Source organism: Giraffa tippelskirchi, chromosome 13 (genome assembly GCF_054371585.1).
Source record: "Giraffa tippelskirchi isolate mGirTip1 chromosome 13, T2T-mGirTip1v1.2.pri, whole genome shotgun sequence".
Classification (NCBI taxonomy): domain Eukaryota; kingdom Metazoa; phylum Chordata; class Mammalia; order Artiodactyla; family Giraffidae; genus Giraffa; species Giraffa tippelskirchi.
Genome location: NC_137287.1, coordinates 111789314 through 111809845, shown reverse-complemented (window position 1 = coordinate 111809845; position 20532 = coordinate 111789314). Strand labels below are relative to the sequence as shown.

The window sequence follows — 20532 nt, the reverse complement described above, 5'->3', positions numbered from 1 at the left end:
GTCTCGCTGACACTGATCCTGGTGTTCCTCTCTCCCTGTCTCCAGCCCGCTCCCCTCACACCCACACCTGGGCTGGGCTTTCCCTGTGTCAGTGGGCGACCACAAGACTCTTTCTCTAGCATCCTGGTCCTTAGACTAACAATCTCCCAGCTGTTTAGCGGTGTTGGCTTCCTTCCAGGGGAGTCACATGGTATCAGGCTGCAGTGAGAGGGAACGTGGAGAGGGGAAGTGTGATCCAAACTAGGTGAGGCTTTGAGGGCCTCTCTCGCCGTTTAGGTGATGCACTGATGGCTTGGGGTGCTAATAAGCCAGTCTGCATGAGGACACGTTCATCATCCCAGATGCTGGGAAAGTCAGGGATGGATTCCTTTTGCCAAGATGGGAAGGAAAATTTGGCAAAACATGGAAACAAGGAGTGGCCCACCTAAATGAGATTTCTGAAGACACCAAAATGGGCGCAAGACATTGGTAGGAATTTTGTCTCCTGAGTTGAGGCAGCCTCTCTTGGACTTGAATTCTTATCCTTCAAAGTGCTGTTTCCTCTGACAACTGCAGCAGTTTATCTGGGCTCTGCTTCCACAAGGGGGCCATTCAGGATAAGAGCAACTTACTGTACCTTAAGTCCTGTGATCTTCATTGTAGGAAGCTGTCAGCTCCTAACATCACAGTGATGGATAAGTCGTGGTGTCTAGGGTGTCAGATCTGAGACCCCCTTTCACTGCCTGTATGCTTGGGTTAGTGGCTCCTGCGTGTCCTGACTGGCAGAGGAGCGAGTACATCGGGTCCATGAGAGTCGGCAGGTAGTTCAGTGTTTCTAGGATGGTGATCTGCACGTGGGATTGAGGGAGAGCTTTTCATGTGGAATTCCTCCTGTAAAATTGAATGTCACTGAGGTGACACAGTAAAGAAATGAACACAGAGAGAGGCCCGGGAGGTGTCTTTTAGTCGATAAGGGCTGGGGGTGGGGTGGGGTAGGGGTGAGGTTTGGCTTTTCATTTTGTTTTGTAAGGTTTAAGTGTTGAAGACTCAGCTGGCGAGTGAATGGTTCCCGGAAGTGTTTCTGCTGCTTGGACGTGATGGGTAGAGATGAACCATGTGTTTTTCTGCTTGAGGAAAGACACTGGGTTGCTTTGCTGTAGAATGTTATCTCTCTTAAAGGTCATAAGCTATTTAATTATAGTCAAGTCCTTACATGGTGAGTCACAAATCTCATTTTGTCACACTCAAGACGTCAGCTTGAATTTCAAAGGGTGGTGTTAGGAGAGTCTCAAAGTAAGTCTGAATAAAATTGGTATTATTTAGTTGTTTGGAAGTACATGGTAAATCTGGTGAACTTGGAAAATTGAAAATACACAAACAAACAAAAAAACCTGTTAAATCATCGTCATAAACCTGGAGCTTCAGGCTATGCTTGGAAGAGACCTCAGAGATGATGAAGTTACTTCCCATCCCTGTTTCAAACATATCTCCCTAGATCCTGAGACTACACCTTCTACTCTGTGGATCCGGGGGATGTGGCTCCTTCTTCTCAGCTGGGTCCCGTTTTGAGTGAATTTAGTTCTGAACAGAGTTGTGTTTAGGGCAGATCTTTCTTGGAAAGTTGGAGAGGGCTGCTTTGAGTGTGAGCGAGTGTAGTATAGGTGAGGGTGTCCTCGTGTACGCTTTTCCCTCCAACTCACTGAGCATCTCTGGCGGGTGTGTTTGTCCTGCAGAAACGACGCTCAGGACGGCAAGTAAAGCGCAGAAAATATAACGAGGACTTGGACTTCAAGGTGGTGGACGATGACGGGGAAACCATCGCCGTGCTTGGGGCCGGCCGGACATCCGCCCTTTCAGCTTCTACCCTGGCCTGGCAGGCGGAGGTAAGGCCTTTAGACTGGGCTGCTGGCCTCAGCTGGACAGTCACTTCAACTGCCTGATGGACTGCGGTTGTACTGTGGCTCTTTTTCAAACCATAAGTTCGATCACTTTAACTGTTGGTTCTGTCCTTCAGGTGGCTTCCTGCTGAACTAAAAGTTCGGACTCTTGTCTGTGCCTAGCAGATCCCTCTGTCATCACACTCTCCCGAATTCACTTGAGTTCATTTTTCAGATACACGACTTTGCGCCATCTCTCTCATTACTCTCCAGCTAAAAGACTTGCTTCTTTTAAAGCCATGTATCAGCCATTCTTTCGCACCTATTGCCCTTTGCCTGTGTGGTCCCTTTTGGTTGGAATGCTCTTTGCCACATGCTTCACATGACTCTTATTTAAAGTAGACCCTTGCCCCTCATCCTAATGATTCTTTTTTTTTTTTCCCGATTAATTATTATTTATCTGGCTGCACTGGGTCTTTAGTTATGGCACACGGGATGTTTAGTTGAGGCCCGTGGGAGCTAGTTCTCTGACCAGGAATCGAACCTGGGCCTTCTGCATTGGAAGCACAGAGTCTTAACCACTAGACCACCAGGGAAATCCTCTAATGATTCTTTATTTCACTCCTGTTTGTTTCTTTCATAGCACTTAATTACAATTTATAATGGTGTTCTGATTTCTGATTTCATTTTATTTGTCTCTCCCATTAGAATGTAGAAGTGTGATATGGAGTAAATAGCCACTCAATGAACAGAATCACGTAAAGCAATCATTACAGTTGGGACTGGGGTTACAAATGTGTATGGAGAGTCCACGGCAGGGCCAGGTCCTAGGACACAAGGATGAGTATCATGGCTTGGTCCCTGCCTCCAGGGAGTTTTATCTGGGAGAAGGAGCGTATGGCTACACTGGTACTGTGAGTTAAGTGCGGTCTTGGATGTGCTGGATACGGCGACTGAAGGAGGAGTGGGCAGGAGAGGGAGGTCAGGGTTTTAGGAGAGGCGTTTCCAACGTGACCCACAGCCCCATAGCCTGCTGGTACCAGAGGTGGTGATACGACAGTTTAATGAGCTTGGTCAGACGTTGGGGTCTGATTTGAGGAGTAATGGGAGATGATCCCAGGGTGGTAGGGAGAGCCACATTATGCAAGGCCTTGGCTCTCAGCTAAAGTATTCCGCCTTCCTCCCGTAGATTGTACAAGGGGCCTGGGGCAGTGATGATTTCAGGCACAGAAGCAGGATGCCCATCTGTGCAGTTTAGGAATTTCCACTGGCAGCAGTGTCAGGGAAGATGAGGACAGCATTTAGTCCTGGTACCCCCATATGCTACCAAGGAAGAGGGGGTGGGGATACATGTTGAAAAGGAGGAGGTCTGAGCCAAGGAGCTTGCAGAGAAGAAAGCAGAAGCAAAAGAAGCAGCAGGCTGTGCACGTGGGATGCGCCTGACGGCCAGCAGCACATTCTGGGACACAGGCTGTCTGTCGTTATGGAGTCCCTGTTGCTGACTTGGCAGGATTCACGTTCTGCCTGTGCAGCAACAGCACAAATACCTGTCCTTCCTCCTGGATGTCAGTGTGGCTCCTGGAGCTGAGGATGCTTTTATCTGTGCCATCCACCTTGACTCCCGCATCAAGCACTTTCACGTAATTTCTCACAGCCTTTTGTTCTGTGTCTGCATAGAGAGTAGCTAGGAGCAGGGGCCCTTGTGCCTATGTTAACAATCAGGAAACAAGCACAGAACAGTCCAGGTCATAGCATTACATAGCAGCAGTGGATCAGTGATGAGCATGTAAGAGCTGATTTCGTGTCTCTCTCTCTGGATCAGGGTTATCCAGCTAATAGGAATAATAATTTGATGTAGTGTATTGCAGTACTTTTCAAGCAAATAGTTAAAAGTAGTCCTTGCAACACTTCTTTGACATGATAGGATCATATTGCTTTACAGTGGGTTTCCTGGGACTTCCCTGTGGTCCAGTAGCTAAGACTTCACGCTCCCAATGCAGGTGGTGCAGGTTCGATCCCTGGTCAGGGAACTAAATCCCACATGTTGCAACTAGAAAGCCCACATTTTACAATGAAAATCGAAGATCCCATATGCTGCAACTAAGACCCAGTGTGGCCAAATAAATATTTACAGTGGGTTTCCCTTCCTTGGTGATTTTATGGTTGATTTGGTAGTTAAAACACTATAAGGGATTTTATTTATTCCTAGTAGCCATTTAGCCCAAGTCATTAACTGTATTTCAATTGTTGTTCTGACTTCTACCCTGGTACCTAAAGGGCAGTGTTAGCTGATCAGACAGAAATAACCTGAGAAGTTTTTATCTTTGCAAGGCTCTTTTTATTCTCCTGAAGGGTGCATCCAAGAGAAAGTTTATATGTGGTGAAACATAAGCTAGAATATGAATCTGCATTAATTACACCTCAAAAATTGTGACTAAATTTAAAAAGAAAGAGGCCGGCCCAAAATGTGGTTTTGTTGTTGATGTTCAGAAAAGGTAGCCATGTGGCTCTGGCCTCCACGCCACAGGACAGACCAGACCACCTGCCAGGGACTGAGTGACTGACCTGAGTCAGTGCTCCATGGAGCCCTCTATTCATGTCTGTTTTACAGAGTGGACTCTCTGGGGAAGTCTGAACAAAGATTTCCCAGACTAACACAAAGCCCAAAAGTCATGGATCTCATGTAGGATTCCAGGCAATCCTCAGAGTGTCCAGAGGCACAGAAAACCAGTAGAAGATGAGACTTTTCTTCCATCCTTCTCCCAAGGCCCTTTGGAAGGGTGTCCACCTTCTTGCAGGCTTTAACTTGGGGCAGAGAAGGGTGTGCAGTCAGCACCAAAACGGCCCCGCTGCTCCCTCCCTGCTTTCTTTGCAGTGTCTTATCGGCATGCTCAGCCCACTTGTGTGGCTCCTGGCCCCTGGCCCAGCCCCAAATCGCAACCTCAGCAGTGCTTACCTAGTGGTGAGTTGCTGCAAACCTCTTTATGCATGATTCATTCTAGCTCAGGCCTGGCAGATCAGCAGAGACCCTACTTCGGAGTCTAAGGGACAGTCCCCTGGCTGGGGTGTGGGATTAGGGTGGAAATATGTTCCCATCCTCACTGTGACTCCCTGCTTTCTTATTCTTTGTCAAACTGATGGCAGTGCCTGGAATAGAGACAAACTTGCTCGGTTATGGCCCATTTACAATGTATAGATTCTTACAAGGCGGTCTCAGTTTTTGCCTCCTGCAATTGGTGTGGTTTGTGTGATTTTTGCCTCTGAGACAGAAGGACTTGAATTTGAACGAGGCATCACCTCCTAGTGCCTGCCTGTGCCCACTGTTGCATCTTTGCAGGCAGTACCCTCTGCTTTGTCTGGTCTTTGCCTGCGCCTGGCAGGTGAGCGCAGTGGTTCCCTCACCCGGGAAGCTCCCTGCTTCCCCTCAAGCTGGAGGTAAGTGCCCATCCTCTGTCTCCCATGGCACTCTAGTATGGCTAACTTTGTCACTGTCCTTTAAACACCTGCCAGTTTTTGTTTTCCTTTGTCAAAGCCATGAACCTTCTTAGGGTAGGGCTTGTAATCTTTTTCTTTCTTTCTTTTTCTAACTTATCTCTCCAGCATGAAAGGGCTTCAATAAAGTAAAATGTACCTTAAGCCCCAGGAACTATTTAGAGAAAAGTATGGCACATCCCTCCTCTGTTTTGTGGTGTATTCATTATGCCCAGTGTCCCCGGAACCCACACAGCACTTGTTCACAGCCCGTGACTGCACTCATGGGTCAGCGCCCCTGCAGTATTGCTCTGAATATCACTCCTGATTGTTCGCGCCATCACACTGTAAACTTTTGCAAAAACAAGTGTCACTTTTTAGTTGATCATAATTTTCATTTAACATAGGTAGTACTTGACATTGGGTAGTAAGTAACATAAAGACGTGCATTCAGTTGTACTTATCATGTATTTATATGTGCAAGTAATGAATAAATATGCTTAAAACATTATAGAAACAGGTACGATTCTTAACTCCTAGATTAGAAAGATGGGAATGAGATGTTTTTCTTTGTTTCTCAGGCTCTTGTTCCCTCCACTTGTTTGTGCTGGCCTGTTTTCCTGCTGGCATTTGCCTTCCTCTCACTCCAGCCCTGACCGCCGTGGGCAGGCCCCGGGGCAGAGTGACTGCAGCTCTGCACCAGCCTGGGTGATTCAGGACTTAGGCTGCCGTCCCACTCGGCCCGGGAGGATGGTTTTCATTCTTTCCATTTCTTCGTCGGCCACACCACCGTTGCCCACCCTGGGTCTTTCCTCCGAGTGTCTCCTGTCTTTGTTTCCTCTTGGCTGCTACTTGCCACCAGTCCTGCTGAGGCTTTTAGTGGTCAAACAACTGCAGTTTGCACCTTTGTCATTCCCTGCCCCAGTCCTCTGTCCTTCCGCTCCATTGCTAGGCTCATTTTCCCATAAACCAGGGCAGTTTTTGGCTTTCCTCAGTGTCCCGCTCAAGAATCTAAGGTGATTTTTGCTTCTTAACTCCTGTTTTAGATCAAACTTCCTGCCTGATTTTCTTCTTTCTATGAAAACTGTTCCTTGGCATCCCAAGTAGGCACCCTGCTTCCCTGCACTGGCCCTTTCATCCCGTGGATGTGTTTCAGCTTCCCTTCGTGTTTGCAGTCCTCTTAGGAGCCAGCATCCTTTAGGACCCAACTGAAAACACACTACTTGAAATTCAGGCTGTTCATGCTTTCTGCTCTCTTGCTGACTTAGGGTTACTGTTACACTGATTAGGATTTACCCCTGGCACATTTCTAAGAAAAATATGTTTTATTTTGCTTCCACTGAGAGCTAAGCCCCTGAGACTGGGCACCTTGTTTGATGTGACTTTGGACGTTCCATGGCACTTGGTAAATACTTAGTGTTTTGAAAAGTGAGTTGTTTCACTAGAGGCTCTCCTTATTCTAGCTGAATAGAGTGAATCAGGTGATTGGTTGAGGTTGGAAGTGATGTGAGTTGAAATTTTTTTCCCTAAGGGAAAAAATTAACTTCATGAGTTTCTGACATGAAATTGAATGAATTAAAATGGTCTTCTTTGAAGGATAATTTGAGAAAATTCCAAGAAGTTGAGAACAGATGGCTGTTATGGAAGTGTGTTCAGCAAGCAGATTTAGTTTATATCTGTGTGTATCTGTATACACTGAGTGTTTATACACACATGATCATGCTTATGCACGGTCTCTGTTTAGGAAAAAGAAATCCTGATTTTCCAGTCTTCTTCCTACTTTGATGTGTATTTTTGGTAACACTAGCCTCTTTTTTCCCTTTTATTAGGATACAGTAAAAAAAAAAATCTGTTGTCAGATTTTGATGATAACTACTGATTTTTATTTAAAATTCCAGTGTTATCCTCTATTGTTTAGTGCCAAAAAGCAAACTGAAGTTTTATTTCAAATTCCTTAATTTTTACTTAAAATTTTTCTATAACAAAGAATGCTTTAAGCCCTCCATCCTTTTAACCCTCAGAGTAAAGTTCTGAGCCTTCTTTATCCACATGTTAATGTTTCTGTGGCTTGTGTCATGGTTAAAAACTGAAGAGAAATTAACATCTTGCCATCAAAAGCCATCTTTTTCTGCTCTTCATGGTAGGTGAAAATAAGAGACTATTTGAAGGGACTTCCCTGGTGGTCCAGTGGTTAAGAATCCACCTGCCAATGCAGAGGACATGGATTTGATCCCTGGTCCAGGAATTAAAATCCCGCATGCCATCAGGCAACCAAGCCCGTGGGCCACAATTTCTGAGCCCACTCACTCTAGAGCGCATGCTCTGCAACAAGAGAAGCCACTGCAATGAGAAGCCCTCACATCACAACCAGAAAGTAGCCCCTGGTCACTACAGCTAGAAAAAGCCCATGCACTGCAACTAAGACCCAGTGCAGCCCCCCACCAGATATATAATCAAATAAATAAAATTCTTTTAAAGAGAGAGAGCCTATTTGAAGTCACCTGCTGGTGAGGAGAGACCGTGGTTCTTTCAGCATGGGTGCACTCGTGTGAAGGCTTGCTTGCTAGTCTGGTTCAAACAGACTTGGAAGTAGGTAGGAAAGGTAGTTGGCAGTGATGAAAGTCTAAGGCTAACAGACCTCTAGCTTGCTTCCAAAGCCTCTTCTAATTGGGCCAGCTGCTCTGGCTCTGTGTGCCCGTAGCACTTGCTCTGTACTGCTGTTCCCATGTTGTGCTGTAAAATCTTTTAACATTATTTATTCAGAAATATTTATTGAGCGCCTACTACTATTGGGTACCAAGGACTGTTCTGAGCGCTGGAGATAACATCAGGGAACAAAAGAGCCGGAAGTCCCTGCCCTTGTGGAGGAGCCTATAGCAAAGTAAGAGGAGCCTGTGGCATGCACACAGCCCATCTCCTCCTCCAGATGTTTGCCAGGTTTTCAGCCTACATGGGATGTCAGGCCAAAGGGCTAATAAGCTCAGAACTTCCAAAGGGTAGAAATAACTCGGGAGAGGCTGGTTATCAACCTGGAAATAGTAAAATTGTGTAGTGTGTCCATGGTGGTAAGTGCTATGGAAAAAAAACATCAGAACCAGGAGTGTTATGAAATTCAAAAATGAAGGTTGCAGTTTTAGATAGAGTGATCAATGTTGGCCTCACAAAGGTAATATATGATCCAAGAACTGAAGGAAGTAAAAGAGTGAAGGAGTCATGTGGGGAGAAGAACATTTCCAGCAGACGGAATAGCACAGTCCTGAGGGTGGGAATGTGCCTGGTGTGTATGAGGGACAGACAAGGAGACCTGAAAGGTGACAGAGGAGATGAGAGGCTGGGTATGCATTCCGTGGGTTTCTGAAGACCTCTGGGAGACTTTCAGTTTTATTCCCAAGTTGAAAGAAAAGCAGTTTAAGCAAAAGGATGACTTAAATGAAGGGGCCATTCTGATAGTTGTGTTGAGAACAGACCAGTAGGACAGGAGGGGAAACAAAGTGACTACTTAACAGATGATTGGGAATAATCTGGGTGAGAGATGAAAGTGGTTTAGACCAGGGTAGAAGCAGTGGAGTTGGTGAGAAATGGCTGGGTTCTGAATGTACTTTGAAGGTAAACTCAACAGGATTTCTTGGCTGATGAGGTAGGGTGTGTGGAGCAAAAAGAGAGGAGTTGGGAATTACAGAATTTTGAGATTGAACATCCAGAGGGATAGAGTTCTTTTTAATTCAGTTGTAAGAAAACTGTAGTTTGAAGGGGTAGGGTTGGGGGCTTGACTAAGAGACTAGGAGTTTGGCTTGTGGACATCTGAAGTGTGAAATATTTCTAAGATAGTCATGTGGAGATGACAAGTAACAATTAGATAAAGGAGTTTGTAATTATGGGGTTCTAAGCTGGATTAAATAAATATGGCAGTCCGGACAGCATGCATGCCTGTGTGTTAAGTTGCTTCCGTCGTGTCTGACTCTTTGCGACCATATGGACTGGAGTCTGTCAAGCTCTTCTGTCCATGGGATTCTCTAGGCAAGAACACTGGAGGAGGTTGCCATGCTTTCCTCCAGGAGATCTTCCTGACCCAGGGATCCAACCTGCATCTCTTGCATCTCCTACATTGACAGGCAGATTGTTTATCATTGGCACCACCTGGGAAGCCCAGGATAAATAAATATGGCAGGAAAACACATATAGCCAGTATTTAAAACCATGAGACCAGATGGGATCACCTAAAGAATGAATATAAATAGGAAAGAAAGCCCCAAAACTAGGCCCTAGGAAACTGCAGAAATAAGAGTTAGTGTTGGAGGATTCTATTTTCAGGTAAGAAATAGTTGGGCATGGCAGGCCAACACTTGCTGCAAGGGGGAGGAAAAAGGTAACTTAACAAAGAACATATTTTTAAAGACATCAGATAGCTGTGGAAGCAGCAAGAATGAGATGCACTAAAATTCCAGACAGAGATTAGCTATTCCTAGATGAGCTGACCATTGCTGACTATTTTCTTCTCTGGAAGCATTCTGTAGTTCTGGGCAGGGGCTGAGCACCAGGCTGGGCCCAAACAGAGACCTACTCTGGGTTGATGAGAAACCATCTGACCCTGCTGGTGATTGATTATGCATGGCTGATGAAATGACTGGAAACTAGAGAAATCCCCAAAGCAAAGAGCCTTCCCCAGGAGACGTTTGCTGAATTCTGGGGTAGTGCAAGAAGTTGGTGGCTGAACCAGAAGGCAGATTGAAATCTCACAGTCTTGCGTTACTTAGGAGATAAAATCTCACTGAAAGGATGGGTCTACTGCAAAACAAAACTAACTGTCCCTTAAGAGAGATTGTTAACCTGCTTGGGATTGGAAAACTCAGGGCCGAGGAGTAAAAAGACCTGCCGAGCTTACAGTCAAGTGACCTTGGGCATTTGTTCTCAAGGAATAGATAAAACCAGAGATGGACTGAGTCTTAACAGAACAGTAACCCGGTCCTGACCCAGCAGAGCCTGATTGGACTGGACCAGTGGACCCATTCCATGTCCCTGTTCATCGAGGAGAAACTAGGAAGCATGTGGAGCTGCTGTGATTCTTCTGTTCACAATATTCACCATGCAATAAAAAATTATTAGACTTCGAAAAGACTGGGAAATTGACTAAAAGTCAAAAATATTAATGGAAGCAAACCCCAAATGATCCAGATAATGGAGTTAGCAGAAAAAAACGTTTAAATTACTATGATTAATGAGTTAAAGAAAATAGAGGAAAAGATGGACAAAATAAGTTTTAAAGAATTCCAACAGAGAATTGAAGCTATAAAGAGAATCATATCAACACTGTAAAACTGAAAATTTGTAAAATTCAAAGCACAATAGGTAAGTTTAAAAGCAGGTTAGGTATAATAGAAGATAAGGTTAGTGACTTTGAAGACAGATCAGTAGAAAATTTCTAAACGGACACACAGAAAAATGAATGGAAAGAACAGAGCAAAGCATAAATGCATAGAGACCATTGGGATGCAGTGAAAAGGTCTGATGCTCTGATTAGCATCCTAGACGTGGAAAAGGAAAGGTCAGTCACTTAGTCATGTCCAACTCTTTGCAACCCCATGGACTGTAGCCTGCCAGTCTCCTCTGTCCAAGGGATTCTCCAGAATACTGGAGCAGGTTCCCATTTCCTCCTCCCCAAGATCTTCTCGACCCTGGGATCAAACCCGGGTCAGTGGAGAGCCAAAAAGTCCCCCAAACTGATGGAAGATATCAATCAGTAGATTCAATGTTAGGTAACCCCCAAGCAGGAAAAACGCACAAAAGAAAACCATGCCCAGGCATATCTTAAACTGTATAAACCAGATACTAAAAGAATATCTTATAAATCACTAGATAAAAACTGACAGCTAATATTATATTAAATGGTACCGTATTGAATGCTTTCCCTCTGAATCAGCAAGTAAGAAAAAGATTCCACTATTCTCATTTATATTCAGAAATACACTGGAGGTCCTGGCTGTTGTGCTAAGGAAAAGGAAGAAATACAGGCATGCTGTGTTTTATTGTTCTTTGCTGTATTGCACTTTACAGATACTGCTTTTTTTTTTTTATTTAAAGTTTGAAAGTTTGTGGTAACCTTGGATCAAACAAATGTATTGGCACCATTTACAATATACTAATATTACAATATATCTTTTATAATATACTTATTTTATAAACTAGCAACATCAAATCAGGAACGGAAAATTGTAAAATGCCACTGATGATAGTATCAAGGTATTAGATACCCTAAAGTAACTCTGAAAAGATATATAAGCCCTCTGTATGAAAAACATGGCTGAAACAAATTAAAGAAGTAAAGAAGTAAACAAATTAAAGAAGTAAATGGAGTGATATATGACATACATGTATTCAAAATTAAGCTATCTGTAATTCAGTCCCTGACTGAAAAAGCCAACTTTTTCACTCTCCTTTTTCACTTTCATCAAGAGGCTCTTCAGTTCTTTTTCACTTTCTGCCATAAGGGTGGTGTCATTGAAAGCAACCCAAATGTTCCTTAACAATAGCATGGATAATAAGTGGTGGGTAAATAAATAATTTATACAATAAAATACTTCACAGTGATACAGGAGAATGAACCACTTGCTATATGATTCCATTTTCATGAAACTTAATAATAGGCAAAACTAATCAATGGTGGTAGAAATCTGAAGAGTGGTTATGTCTAGAGGGGGCATGAGGATCTTCCAGAATGTTGAAAATTTAATATAACTTTATCTCGGTGGGACTTAACTGTATATGTGTGTGTACATGTAAAACGTCGATAATTGTATGCTTGAGATCTCTGCGTGCTGTATGTGTGCCATACCTCAGTCACTTACAGCATTATGTGGGCATGCCTGGCCGTTCCTTGATGAAGACTGTAGCTCATTTATTTCTATAAGACTCAAAAGACATGCAGTAAATAACGGGGGGGAAATTTAGGAAGGAAATGAAGTTGTAAGGAAGGAAGTTGGGTCATTAATCTAGTTTCCTTTAACCCAGCCCCTGTTCCTTTGCTTGCTGTCCACTTGTCATAATCTGAGCTCTGTTTGTTGGCTGCAAGATTGGGGTCGTGATTTTACTGCTCCGTAAAGGACATCTAGTTTGGGCCCTTCACTGGTAGCCATCTGGACAAGAGAAGTTAAGTCCAGGTATATGGAAAAAGAGGGAGGGTTTAATTACATGATATAGATCAAGAATAACCCTTTATCTTTCCTTTGTATTCCATCTGTCTTCCCTGTTATTTAGCATTCAACCAGTATTCATTGATCGCCCACTGTTGTCTGGCTTTCTCAAGGTATCTAGCTACACCAGTAAGTAAAACAAATAAGGATCCCTGCCATTACAGGCTAGTGTCGTGATGGGGGAAGACGGGCAACCCTCTGTGAACTGCCGCCGCCTCCTTTTCTTGTGCATAAGAATCAAGCAGAGCAAATATACTTAGAGGAAATCAAAAGCTGAGTCTGTATCCAGCCCCAGTTCACTGATCTTCCGGTTGAGCAGTGGGAAAAGACTCGTCGTTTTGGATTAACTTCACAATGCCACGTGTCCAGGGGGATATAATGAATATGCGTAGCCTTTGGGAGCATCTGTCAGCGCCTGCTGATTTCCATACTTCTCTTCCACCATCTGCCCTGCTCGTCGTTTTTTAGTATCAATTTTCTGGAAAAAGCTTGATTTAAGTTCTTAGAAAATATGTTTTCTGTGACGGTATGACTTTGGGATAGTTGAGCCCTAGAATGGGTAGACTGAAGGCAATGATATGCAGCGCAAACCATCCTCTTGGAAAGTTCTGAGAAGGAACCCAACTAGTTATTCTGAGGGTTAGGGTTGTGGTGAGTGTTCTTTTCATACACTGTTCTAAGTCTCATATTGTGATAAATGTTGGATCTGGAAAGGTTAGTGCAGATGAAACTACTGAAATAAAACTGCTAAACTAAAATCCTAGGAAGAATGTTTAACAGGAGTATTCTGACCCAGTGCATCCTTTTGTAAGTTTATTGGTTTTTTAATTTTATTTTTATTTTTTAATTTCTGTTGTTTAATTTTATTTATCTTTAGTTTTAGCATGTGAAGTCTTATCTGCAGCCTGTGGGATCTAGATGCCAGTGTAAAAAAAAAAAGTGAAAGTCACTCAGTCATGTCCAACTCTTTGCGATCCCATGGACTGTAGCCCACGCGGCTCTTCTATCCATGGAATTCTTCAGGCCAGAATACTGGAGTTGGTACCATTCCCATCTCCAGGGGATCTTCCTGACTCAGGGATTGAGCCTGGGTCTCTCACATTGCAGGCATATTCTTTACCATCTGAGCCACCAGGGAAGCCCCAGTTCCCAGACCAGGGATCAAACCTGAGTCCCTGCTTCGGGAGTACAGACTCTTAGCCATTGGACTACCAGAGAAGTCCCAAGTTTGTTGTTTTTTAAATGCAGATTTTTTTTTTAATCAAGTACTCCTCTGTAGAAAAAGATTTCATGGAGATTAGAAAATGTTGATGTGTATCTAGGGTAGAAAAGAAGGTATTAAATTGTTTCCAGTTGGGATTTGTAGTCAAAAGATGATCAGTAAAACAGAAAGCCATTTCCAGGTACAGAGGGGAACAGTGGTACCATTTAGTAGAGAATAGTTATGCCTTGCATTTGCCTAACGCTTACTGTCCAAAAAATGTTTTCACATCCCATCTTATCCTCCCAGTAACCTAGTGAGATATATATTTTTAATTCTTATTTTAATAGATTTGAAACTAAGAGGTGTTAATTGACTTGCCCAAAGTCAACAACTGGAAGGTGTTAGAATTGGGGCCCTCTGCTTCTGAAGCCCCCAGACTCTTTTATATTATGCCTTTCTGAAAACTTGATGCAGTAACATGTAAGCAGTTTGGACAGAGAAGGGAGGTGCCAGGACCAATTTTAGTGATGCTAAAGGCAGATCTGAAGTCAAGAATCTGCAAAGCAGAGTAACTTCCCTGCTCATGTGGGAGGGGAAGGGGGGAGGGTTGTGCGCAGAGGTTAGACTGTGTACCATCTTTGGCTCACTCTGACTGACACGATGGAGGCCTCTGTACTCAAAGGTGAACCTTTGGACCAAGTAGTATCTATTGTAGCATTTCTTGTAGAACTGTTTCATGGCTTCTGTGGTGCCAGTAATACACTCTCTCTCTCTCTCACCTCCATCTTCAGGAGCCTCCAGAAGATGACGCAAACATCATTGAGAAGATCCTGGCATCTAAGACTGTCCAGGAGGTTGGTGGCTGATGTTTCTGGCTTGTATGTCTCTAACGCACATGACACCCTCTGTTAAAAGATGTCTCTGGAGGGTCCTTCTCAGCTGGACCGAGAACTAGGCAGGAGCACTGTTGGGCTAGTTGACACTTAGGTTTACCTCCGTAGAAGATTTTAGGACATGAAATTCTTAAATATTTGAGTATGACCCAAATTGATGTTTTTCTTCCCTATGATCCTAGCAATAGGTATTGACCTCTTATGTTGGCATAGCTCACTGAAAGTGATCAAGGAGCCAAGAAGAAGAGATGGGAAAAGACTCCCAGTGAAAACACCTTTTCCTTTCTATGTCTTCAGGGCTGTCATAGGGAACTTCTAGAGAAAATCCCTGGTGTGAAATAGCATGAGAACATAGTGTCAGTGAGAGCATGGTTTCATTTTTACCTTGAGTATTTATGAAAGAAGACTTCCTCGCTTTGAGAGTGAACCCCTCTGGAGGGTGTGGGGAACAAACGGGGAGCGGGGGGTAGGACAGGTTGGCAGGGACACTGGAAATGCATGTTCTCACTTTCGCAGCAGCTCTCAGAGCCCTGGGCCAGTTTGACTCTTTCAGCTGAGTGCTCTCCCAGCCGAGATCTTAGAGTGACACCAGGAGGATTTTTTTTCCTTACGTTGTAGCTTAGCTGTATGTTCAGCCTTTAGAAAGTCTGCTCCAGAGCTGCCCCAAAAAAACGACCTGGGAAAATGCAAATGTCCTCAAGAAATATGTTCTAAACCAAGAAGGAGCACTTGATTTACCTTTTTCATTTGGTATGTAAGAGTGATCCACAGGGAGGTTGATAACTGCTTGCTTTGGGTTACAGGTCCACCCGGGAGAACCCCCATTCGACCTGGAGCTGTTCTATGTCAAGTATAGAAATTTGTACGTCTGTTTAATGTATTCTTTGTATTTGGATTTTATATGAATAAAACGTCTGTCCTTCATCCCATCATTATCTTCTATATTTTCCAAGAATGGCCCCTAAGGCATGACTCACAGACCTCAATTGGCTCAAGTTCACCTTAGGGGGCAGTGCTCAACTTTGTGTATAGAATCACTTGGAGAACTTGTTTTAAAACTACTGAACCCCTTGCTGCCCTCAAGGCCAGTTGACTCCAAGGCCATAGTTCCCAAGGGTTGATGCGTTTTAGAAACTCTCTATGCAGTTCCTGTTTGCACACAATGTGGAGAATCGCAGTCCTGTGGCCTATACTTTTCTGCTCTCTTGCATTTTCCTTTTTTCCTCTGCTGTGTGCCCACTTCCATTGATGTGCATGAGTGCCAGCCTCCCTATACCTGCCCCGCCTCCGCTGTGAGCCAGTTTCTCTAGAAGCCACAGAGTGACCAGTTGCTTGGAATTGCTGCCTTGTCCTATGTTCTGTTTTTGTCCTAAAGGGCAAGGCCCTTCTAAGTCCAGTCTCCAGCAGTTCCACAGCAAGCCACTCTGCTGCTGCTATGTTAGATGGTCACCCTGGTTACTGAAACTTTAAAGTCTGATTATTTGCCAGTTCTACACTCGTCTCACAATCTGTGTGTCTTTGGATAGTTCCTACTTACACTGTAAATGGGCCACAATGGAAGAACTCGAAAAGGACCCTCGCATCGCACAGAAGATCAAGCGATTTAGGAATAAACAAGCCCAGATGAAGCACATTTTTACTGAGGTGAAGCGTTACTTATTAATTTGATCACTACTTTTCCTGCAGTATTAGATCCCAGGTTTAAGTTTCTTTAAGTTGAAGTCCCGTGCAGATCTATTACTCAGGCGTGCCCTGATTTGAGACACGAGTTGTCCAGATTTAAATCAAAGAAAATGGAATAAGGCTCAAACCTTACAACTGATAACTCCTAAGAATCTGCATCTTGGTTACGTTCTATGGCAAAAGGAATGTGTGCACAGTTTTTTCATTTCCTTCCTCCCCCTCCCCCAAAGGGCAATTCCAAGAAGACTTAATGTTTGGGTGTAAAATAGAAACAAAGCCAGAATGTTAGAAAATAAGTAAATAAATATATCAACTTGGGGATTTCTAAGTGTAGTACCTACAGTCAGAGGAAGGATTGATGGATATCAGAGCATCTTTAGTGTCTATAAATTGGAAAATACCACAAATCTTAAAGTAAATACATATGTACATATATGTATTTCCTAATTGTGTACATGCATACCTACATACGACTGGGCTTCCCTGGTGGCTCAGACAGTAAAGAATCTGCCTGCAATGCAGGAAACTGGGTTTGATCCCTGGGTCAGGAAGATCCCCTAGAGAAGGGAATGGCAACACACTCCAGTATTCTTGCCTGGGAAATCCCATGAACAAAGAAGCCCGATGGGCTACAGGAGTCCATGGGGTCGCAAAGAGTCAGATGTGACTAACACTTTCACTTTGGACTTCCCAGGTGGCACTAGTAGTAAAGAACTCCTCTGCCAGTGCGGGAGGCACTGGTTCACTGGTTAGAGATGCGGGTTCAATCCCTGGGTTGGGAAGATCCCCTGGAGGAGGGCATAGCAACCCACTCCAGTACTCTTGCCTGGAGAATTCCATGGACAGAGGGGCCTGGCAGGCTACAGTCCATAGGGTCACGAAGAGTCGAACATGACTGAAGCAACTTCACATGCGTCTACATACAAGGCATGCATTCTTATCCAGTATGGAAACCTTATTTATATTTGCATGGACATGGACATGATACACACTCATATACATATGACAAATAGCTGTAATGATAAAAAATGCTCTTATAATTCAAAAAGGAAAATACATAGAGACATAGACATAAAAAACAGATATATATGGATACAGGGAGGTGGGATGGATTGGGAGACAGACTGACATACATACGCTGCTGTATATTAAGTAGGTAGCTAATGAGGTCCTGTGGTATAGCACAGGGTACTCTACTCTGCTCTATGGTGACCTAACTGAGAAGGAAATCCAAAAAAGAGGGGATTTATGTATATGTGTAGCTGGTTCACTTTGCTGTACAGTAGAAACTAAAAATTGTAAAGCAACCATATTCCAATAAAAATTAAGAAAAAAGAAAAATACAAAATCCTAAATAGAAAAAAATGGACAGATTATTGGGGAATTCAGGAAAGAGGGGGAAATTATTTACTAATCATACAAAAAAAGTAATTTCACTAGCAGCCAAAGAAATACAGATTAAGATGAGAATCTTCTAGTTTTCACTTACCAAATTCTAGAAGGTTTTAGAAATAAGTATTATCCATTGCTGGTGAAGGTGTATGGAAGGGACCCTCTTTGTCGTCACAGCATGGGAGCATAACTTAGGATGCCCTCTCAGGAGAGCAGGTTGACAACAGATGTCAAATGCCTCAATATTTGCATAGCCCTTGTCCCAGCAGTTCTAATTCCATCATTTATTTTAAGGAAACGATCAGATCTTGGAGCAAAGACTTAGCTATGATAAACAGTTTATGTTGGTGGAAAATTGAAAACAAGCATAACGTTAGGTAATAAATACTGTTAAATTATGATACATTCCACGGAGTGTAGTACTGTGCAACTAGTAAAAGTGATAGTGGAGGACGGTTATTAATGTCAATAGGAAGGGGCTTAATGTTGTAAACTATCGTTAATTGAAAATGTTAGGCTCCTACAGCGTACGCGAGTTCTGTTTTGGGGGTGGTGGTTGTTCAGTCACTCAGTTGTGTCCAACTCTTTGGGAACCCATGGACTGCAGCACGCCAGGCCTCTCTTGTCCTTCACCATCTCTTGGAGCTTGCTCAGACTCATGTCCATCGAATCAGTGATGCCATCCATCTCATCCTCTGTCATCCCCTTCTCCTCCTGCCTTCAATCTTTCCCAGCATTGGGGGTGGGAGTGGGGGGTGGGTGTGCAGGGGAAAAGAATCACCATAATAATGCATAGAAAATGTCTGATTTATGTGAAAACACTGACCTAATTTTCTCTATTCAGTAGGATCGTGGTGATTTCTATTCTCTTTAACATGTAATTTTTCAATTTTATACAGATAACTTACGAAGAAAAAACAATATAAATTATTTTTTAAATGTAGTCACAAATACGCAACCTTAAGAGTACACTCAGATGCCATCAAATTATAGCAAACTGCCACACATAACTTACCAGTTCATTGTTCACATGGTGCTCCTTTTCTCGCAGATGCCAAAAACCTATTTTAGGACGGTGTCAGTAAGTGTTCTTTTTGTCCCAATATGGAGTCCTTTCTCTTTAGCCTCAACGTTTGGCCCCAGGCCTCTCCAGGCTCGTTGTAAAGCCTGTGAGAACTGTTTTTTATGGCATCATTCCTCTGATAGAGAATCAGGGAAAGGAAGGGCTAGAATTAGAAAAGCCATCCTGAAGCCCTGTTGGACGCTCTCCCTGGGTTCCCAGAACATCACATTCACACCTCTATTTTAGCGAGGATTTGCAGCATAGCGACTTGTTTACATGTCTGGGTCTGCCATTCTGAGCCCTGCGAGACAGGCAGGGCCTCGCCTTCCTTGTGTTTCTCTCCAGGACACCAGGCGCAGGCTCTGTGCTCAGACACCACTTGGCTGTGCCCGGGCCGGTGAGGAGGGTTGCCTGACACCACTCCTGTTTAGACCCTGTAGCACTTCCTGCCTCGGAATAAAGTCCAGACTCCTCAGTGCAGTCTACGAAGCCCCATGAATCTAGTTTCTGATTTATGCCCAAGGGAGTGGTTTGTTTTTTTTTTTTTTCCCTTGGTTGGGTATTGAGAGAGAAAACTGTGTTAGGATGTGTAGAAATACCGTAGTGGGAGTCCCTGGTGAGATCCTGGTGAAAACAGACAGTTACGGGAGGAGATTGGAGGCCACTATGAGAGGGAGGAAAATTGGGAAGTAGTTGCTGTAACGCTGTCTTCGGTCTTGACCTGGTCGACAGTTTTACTCATAACTTGGCATAAATGATATTCTGGTAAATAATAACCTCGTTCTGAATAGAGCTTCTTCATACACATTACTTCCAGCCGCTTTATGAGGTAGCCAGGGGCGCGTGTGAAGGCGAGTCAGGCTAGCAGGCTGCGTTTCTCACGCCCCACAGGCCGGAGGCCTGTTAGCCCCTGACTCCAGCACTGCGAGAATGAATGACAGAATCCAAGTTCAGGTTCACCTGGACAGGCAGGGATGAATTAAATCATGCAAATGGCAATAAGTAAATGTAATGTCTCACATTAGTATTTTAAAGATCTTTACAACTTTGGAGTGGGGAAGATGACCAGATAGCAGCTCAAGGGACAAAGTTAACTGTGAACCAAGAGCTGGTGGCTCAGTGGGAAACAGTCCGCCTGCCAATGCAGGAAACCGCGAATTCGATCCCTGGGTTGGGAGGATCCCTTGGAGAAGGAAATGGCACCCCACTCCAGTATTCTTGCCTGGGAAATCCCATGGTCAGAGAAGCCTGGTGGGCTACAGTCCATGGGGTCACAAAAGAGTCGGACGTGACTGAGCTACTGAACAACAACAGCAAGAGTAGGGTGGGGCTTAAAAAGTGCCAGTAATCCTAGATGGCACCCTGCTTGCCATGCTCTATTCTTTCCTGAGTATTATGCTGATGTGGGTACCGGGATTCAGTGAGAGACTTTGTGAAGCCTGAGGGCAACTGGGGGAGGACTGTTAACAGTGGGCATGTCTAAGTGATCAAGAGCAAAGGTGGACGGGATGCCCAGTGCTGGCGCCACCTAGCACCCACACCCACAGGTGCCCACGCACTGCTGAATGTCCTTGGGCCAACTGAATAGCTCCTCTGTACTCAGCATCCTTTGTTTTGTCAATCAGAACTCCTTGTAGCATCACCCTCATGATACCCAGGAGGATTAAATGACACAGTGTTGGTGAAAGTGCTTAGCGTGGTGCCTGGCCCACAGTCACTGCCCCACAAAGGTAGGCTCTCTGCATCACCAAGGGATCTGGAAGCATGGCATCCGAAGAACATT

At 44.0% G+C, this 20532-nt stretch overlaps 1 protein-coding gene, 1 long non-coding RNA gene and 1 other non-coding gene across 12 annotated transcripts in view; 2 read left to right on the top strand and 1 right to left on the bottom strand.

The window, feature by feature from the left end:
* CHD6 (chromodomain helicase DNA binding protein 6) overlaps positions 1–20532 on the top strand; it is a 194991-nt gene that overhangs the window by 86728 nt on the left and 87731 nt on the right. For all 10 annotated transcript variants that reach the window (XM_081556952.1, XM_081556951.1, XM_081556949.1 and 7 more), the window contains 4 exons: positions 1713–1862; positions 14510–14572; positions 15415–15473; positions 16138–16255. In XM_081556952.1, the coding sequence (XP_081413078.1) occupies positions 1713–1862; positions 14510–14572; positions 15415–15473; positions 16138–16255 (390 nt within the window). The remainder of the gene's footprint in view (positions 1–1712; positions 1863–14509; positions 14573–15414; positions 15474–16137; positions 16256–20532) is intronic.
* On the bottom strand, positions 2380–2452 carry TRNAG-UCC (transfer RNA glycine (anticodon UCC)). Its single transcript has one exon. It is a non-coding gene; the product is annotated as a tRNA-Gly (tRNA).
* On the top strand, positions 8657–10557 carry LOC145532281 (uncharacterized). Its single transcript, XR_014073121.1, has 2 exons — positions 8657–8796; positions 9078–10557. It is a non-coding gene; the product is annotated as an uncharacterized LOC145532281 (long non-coding RNA).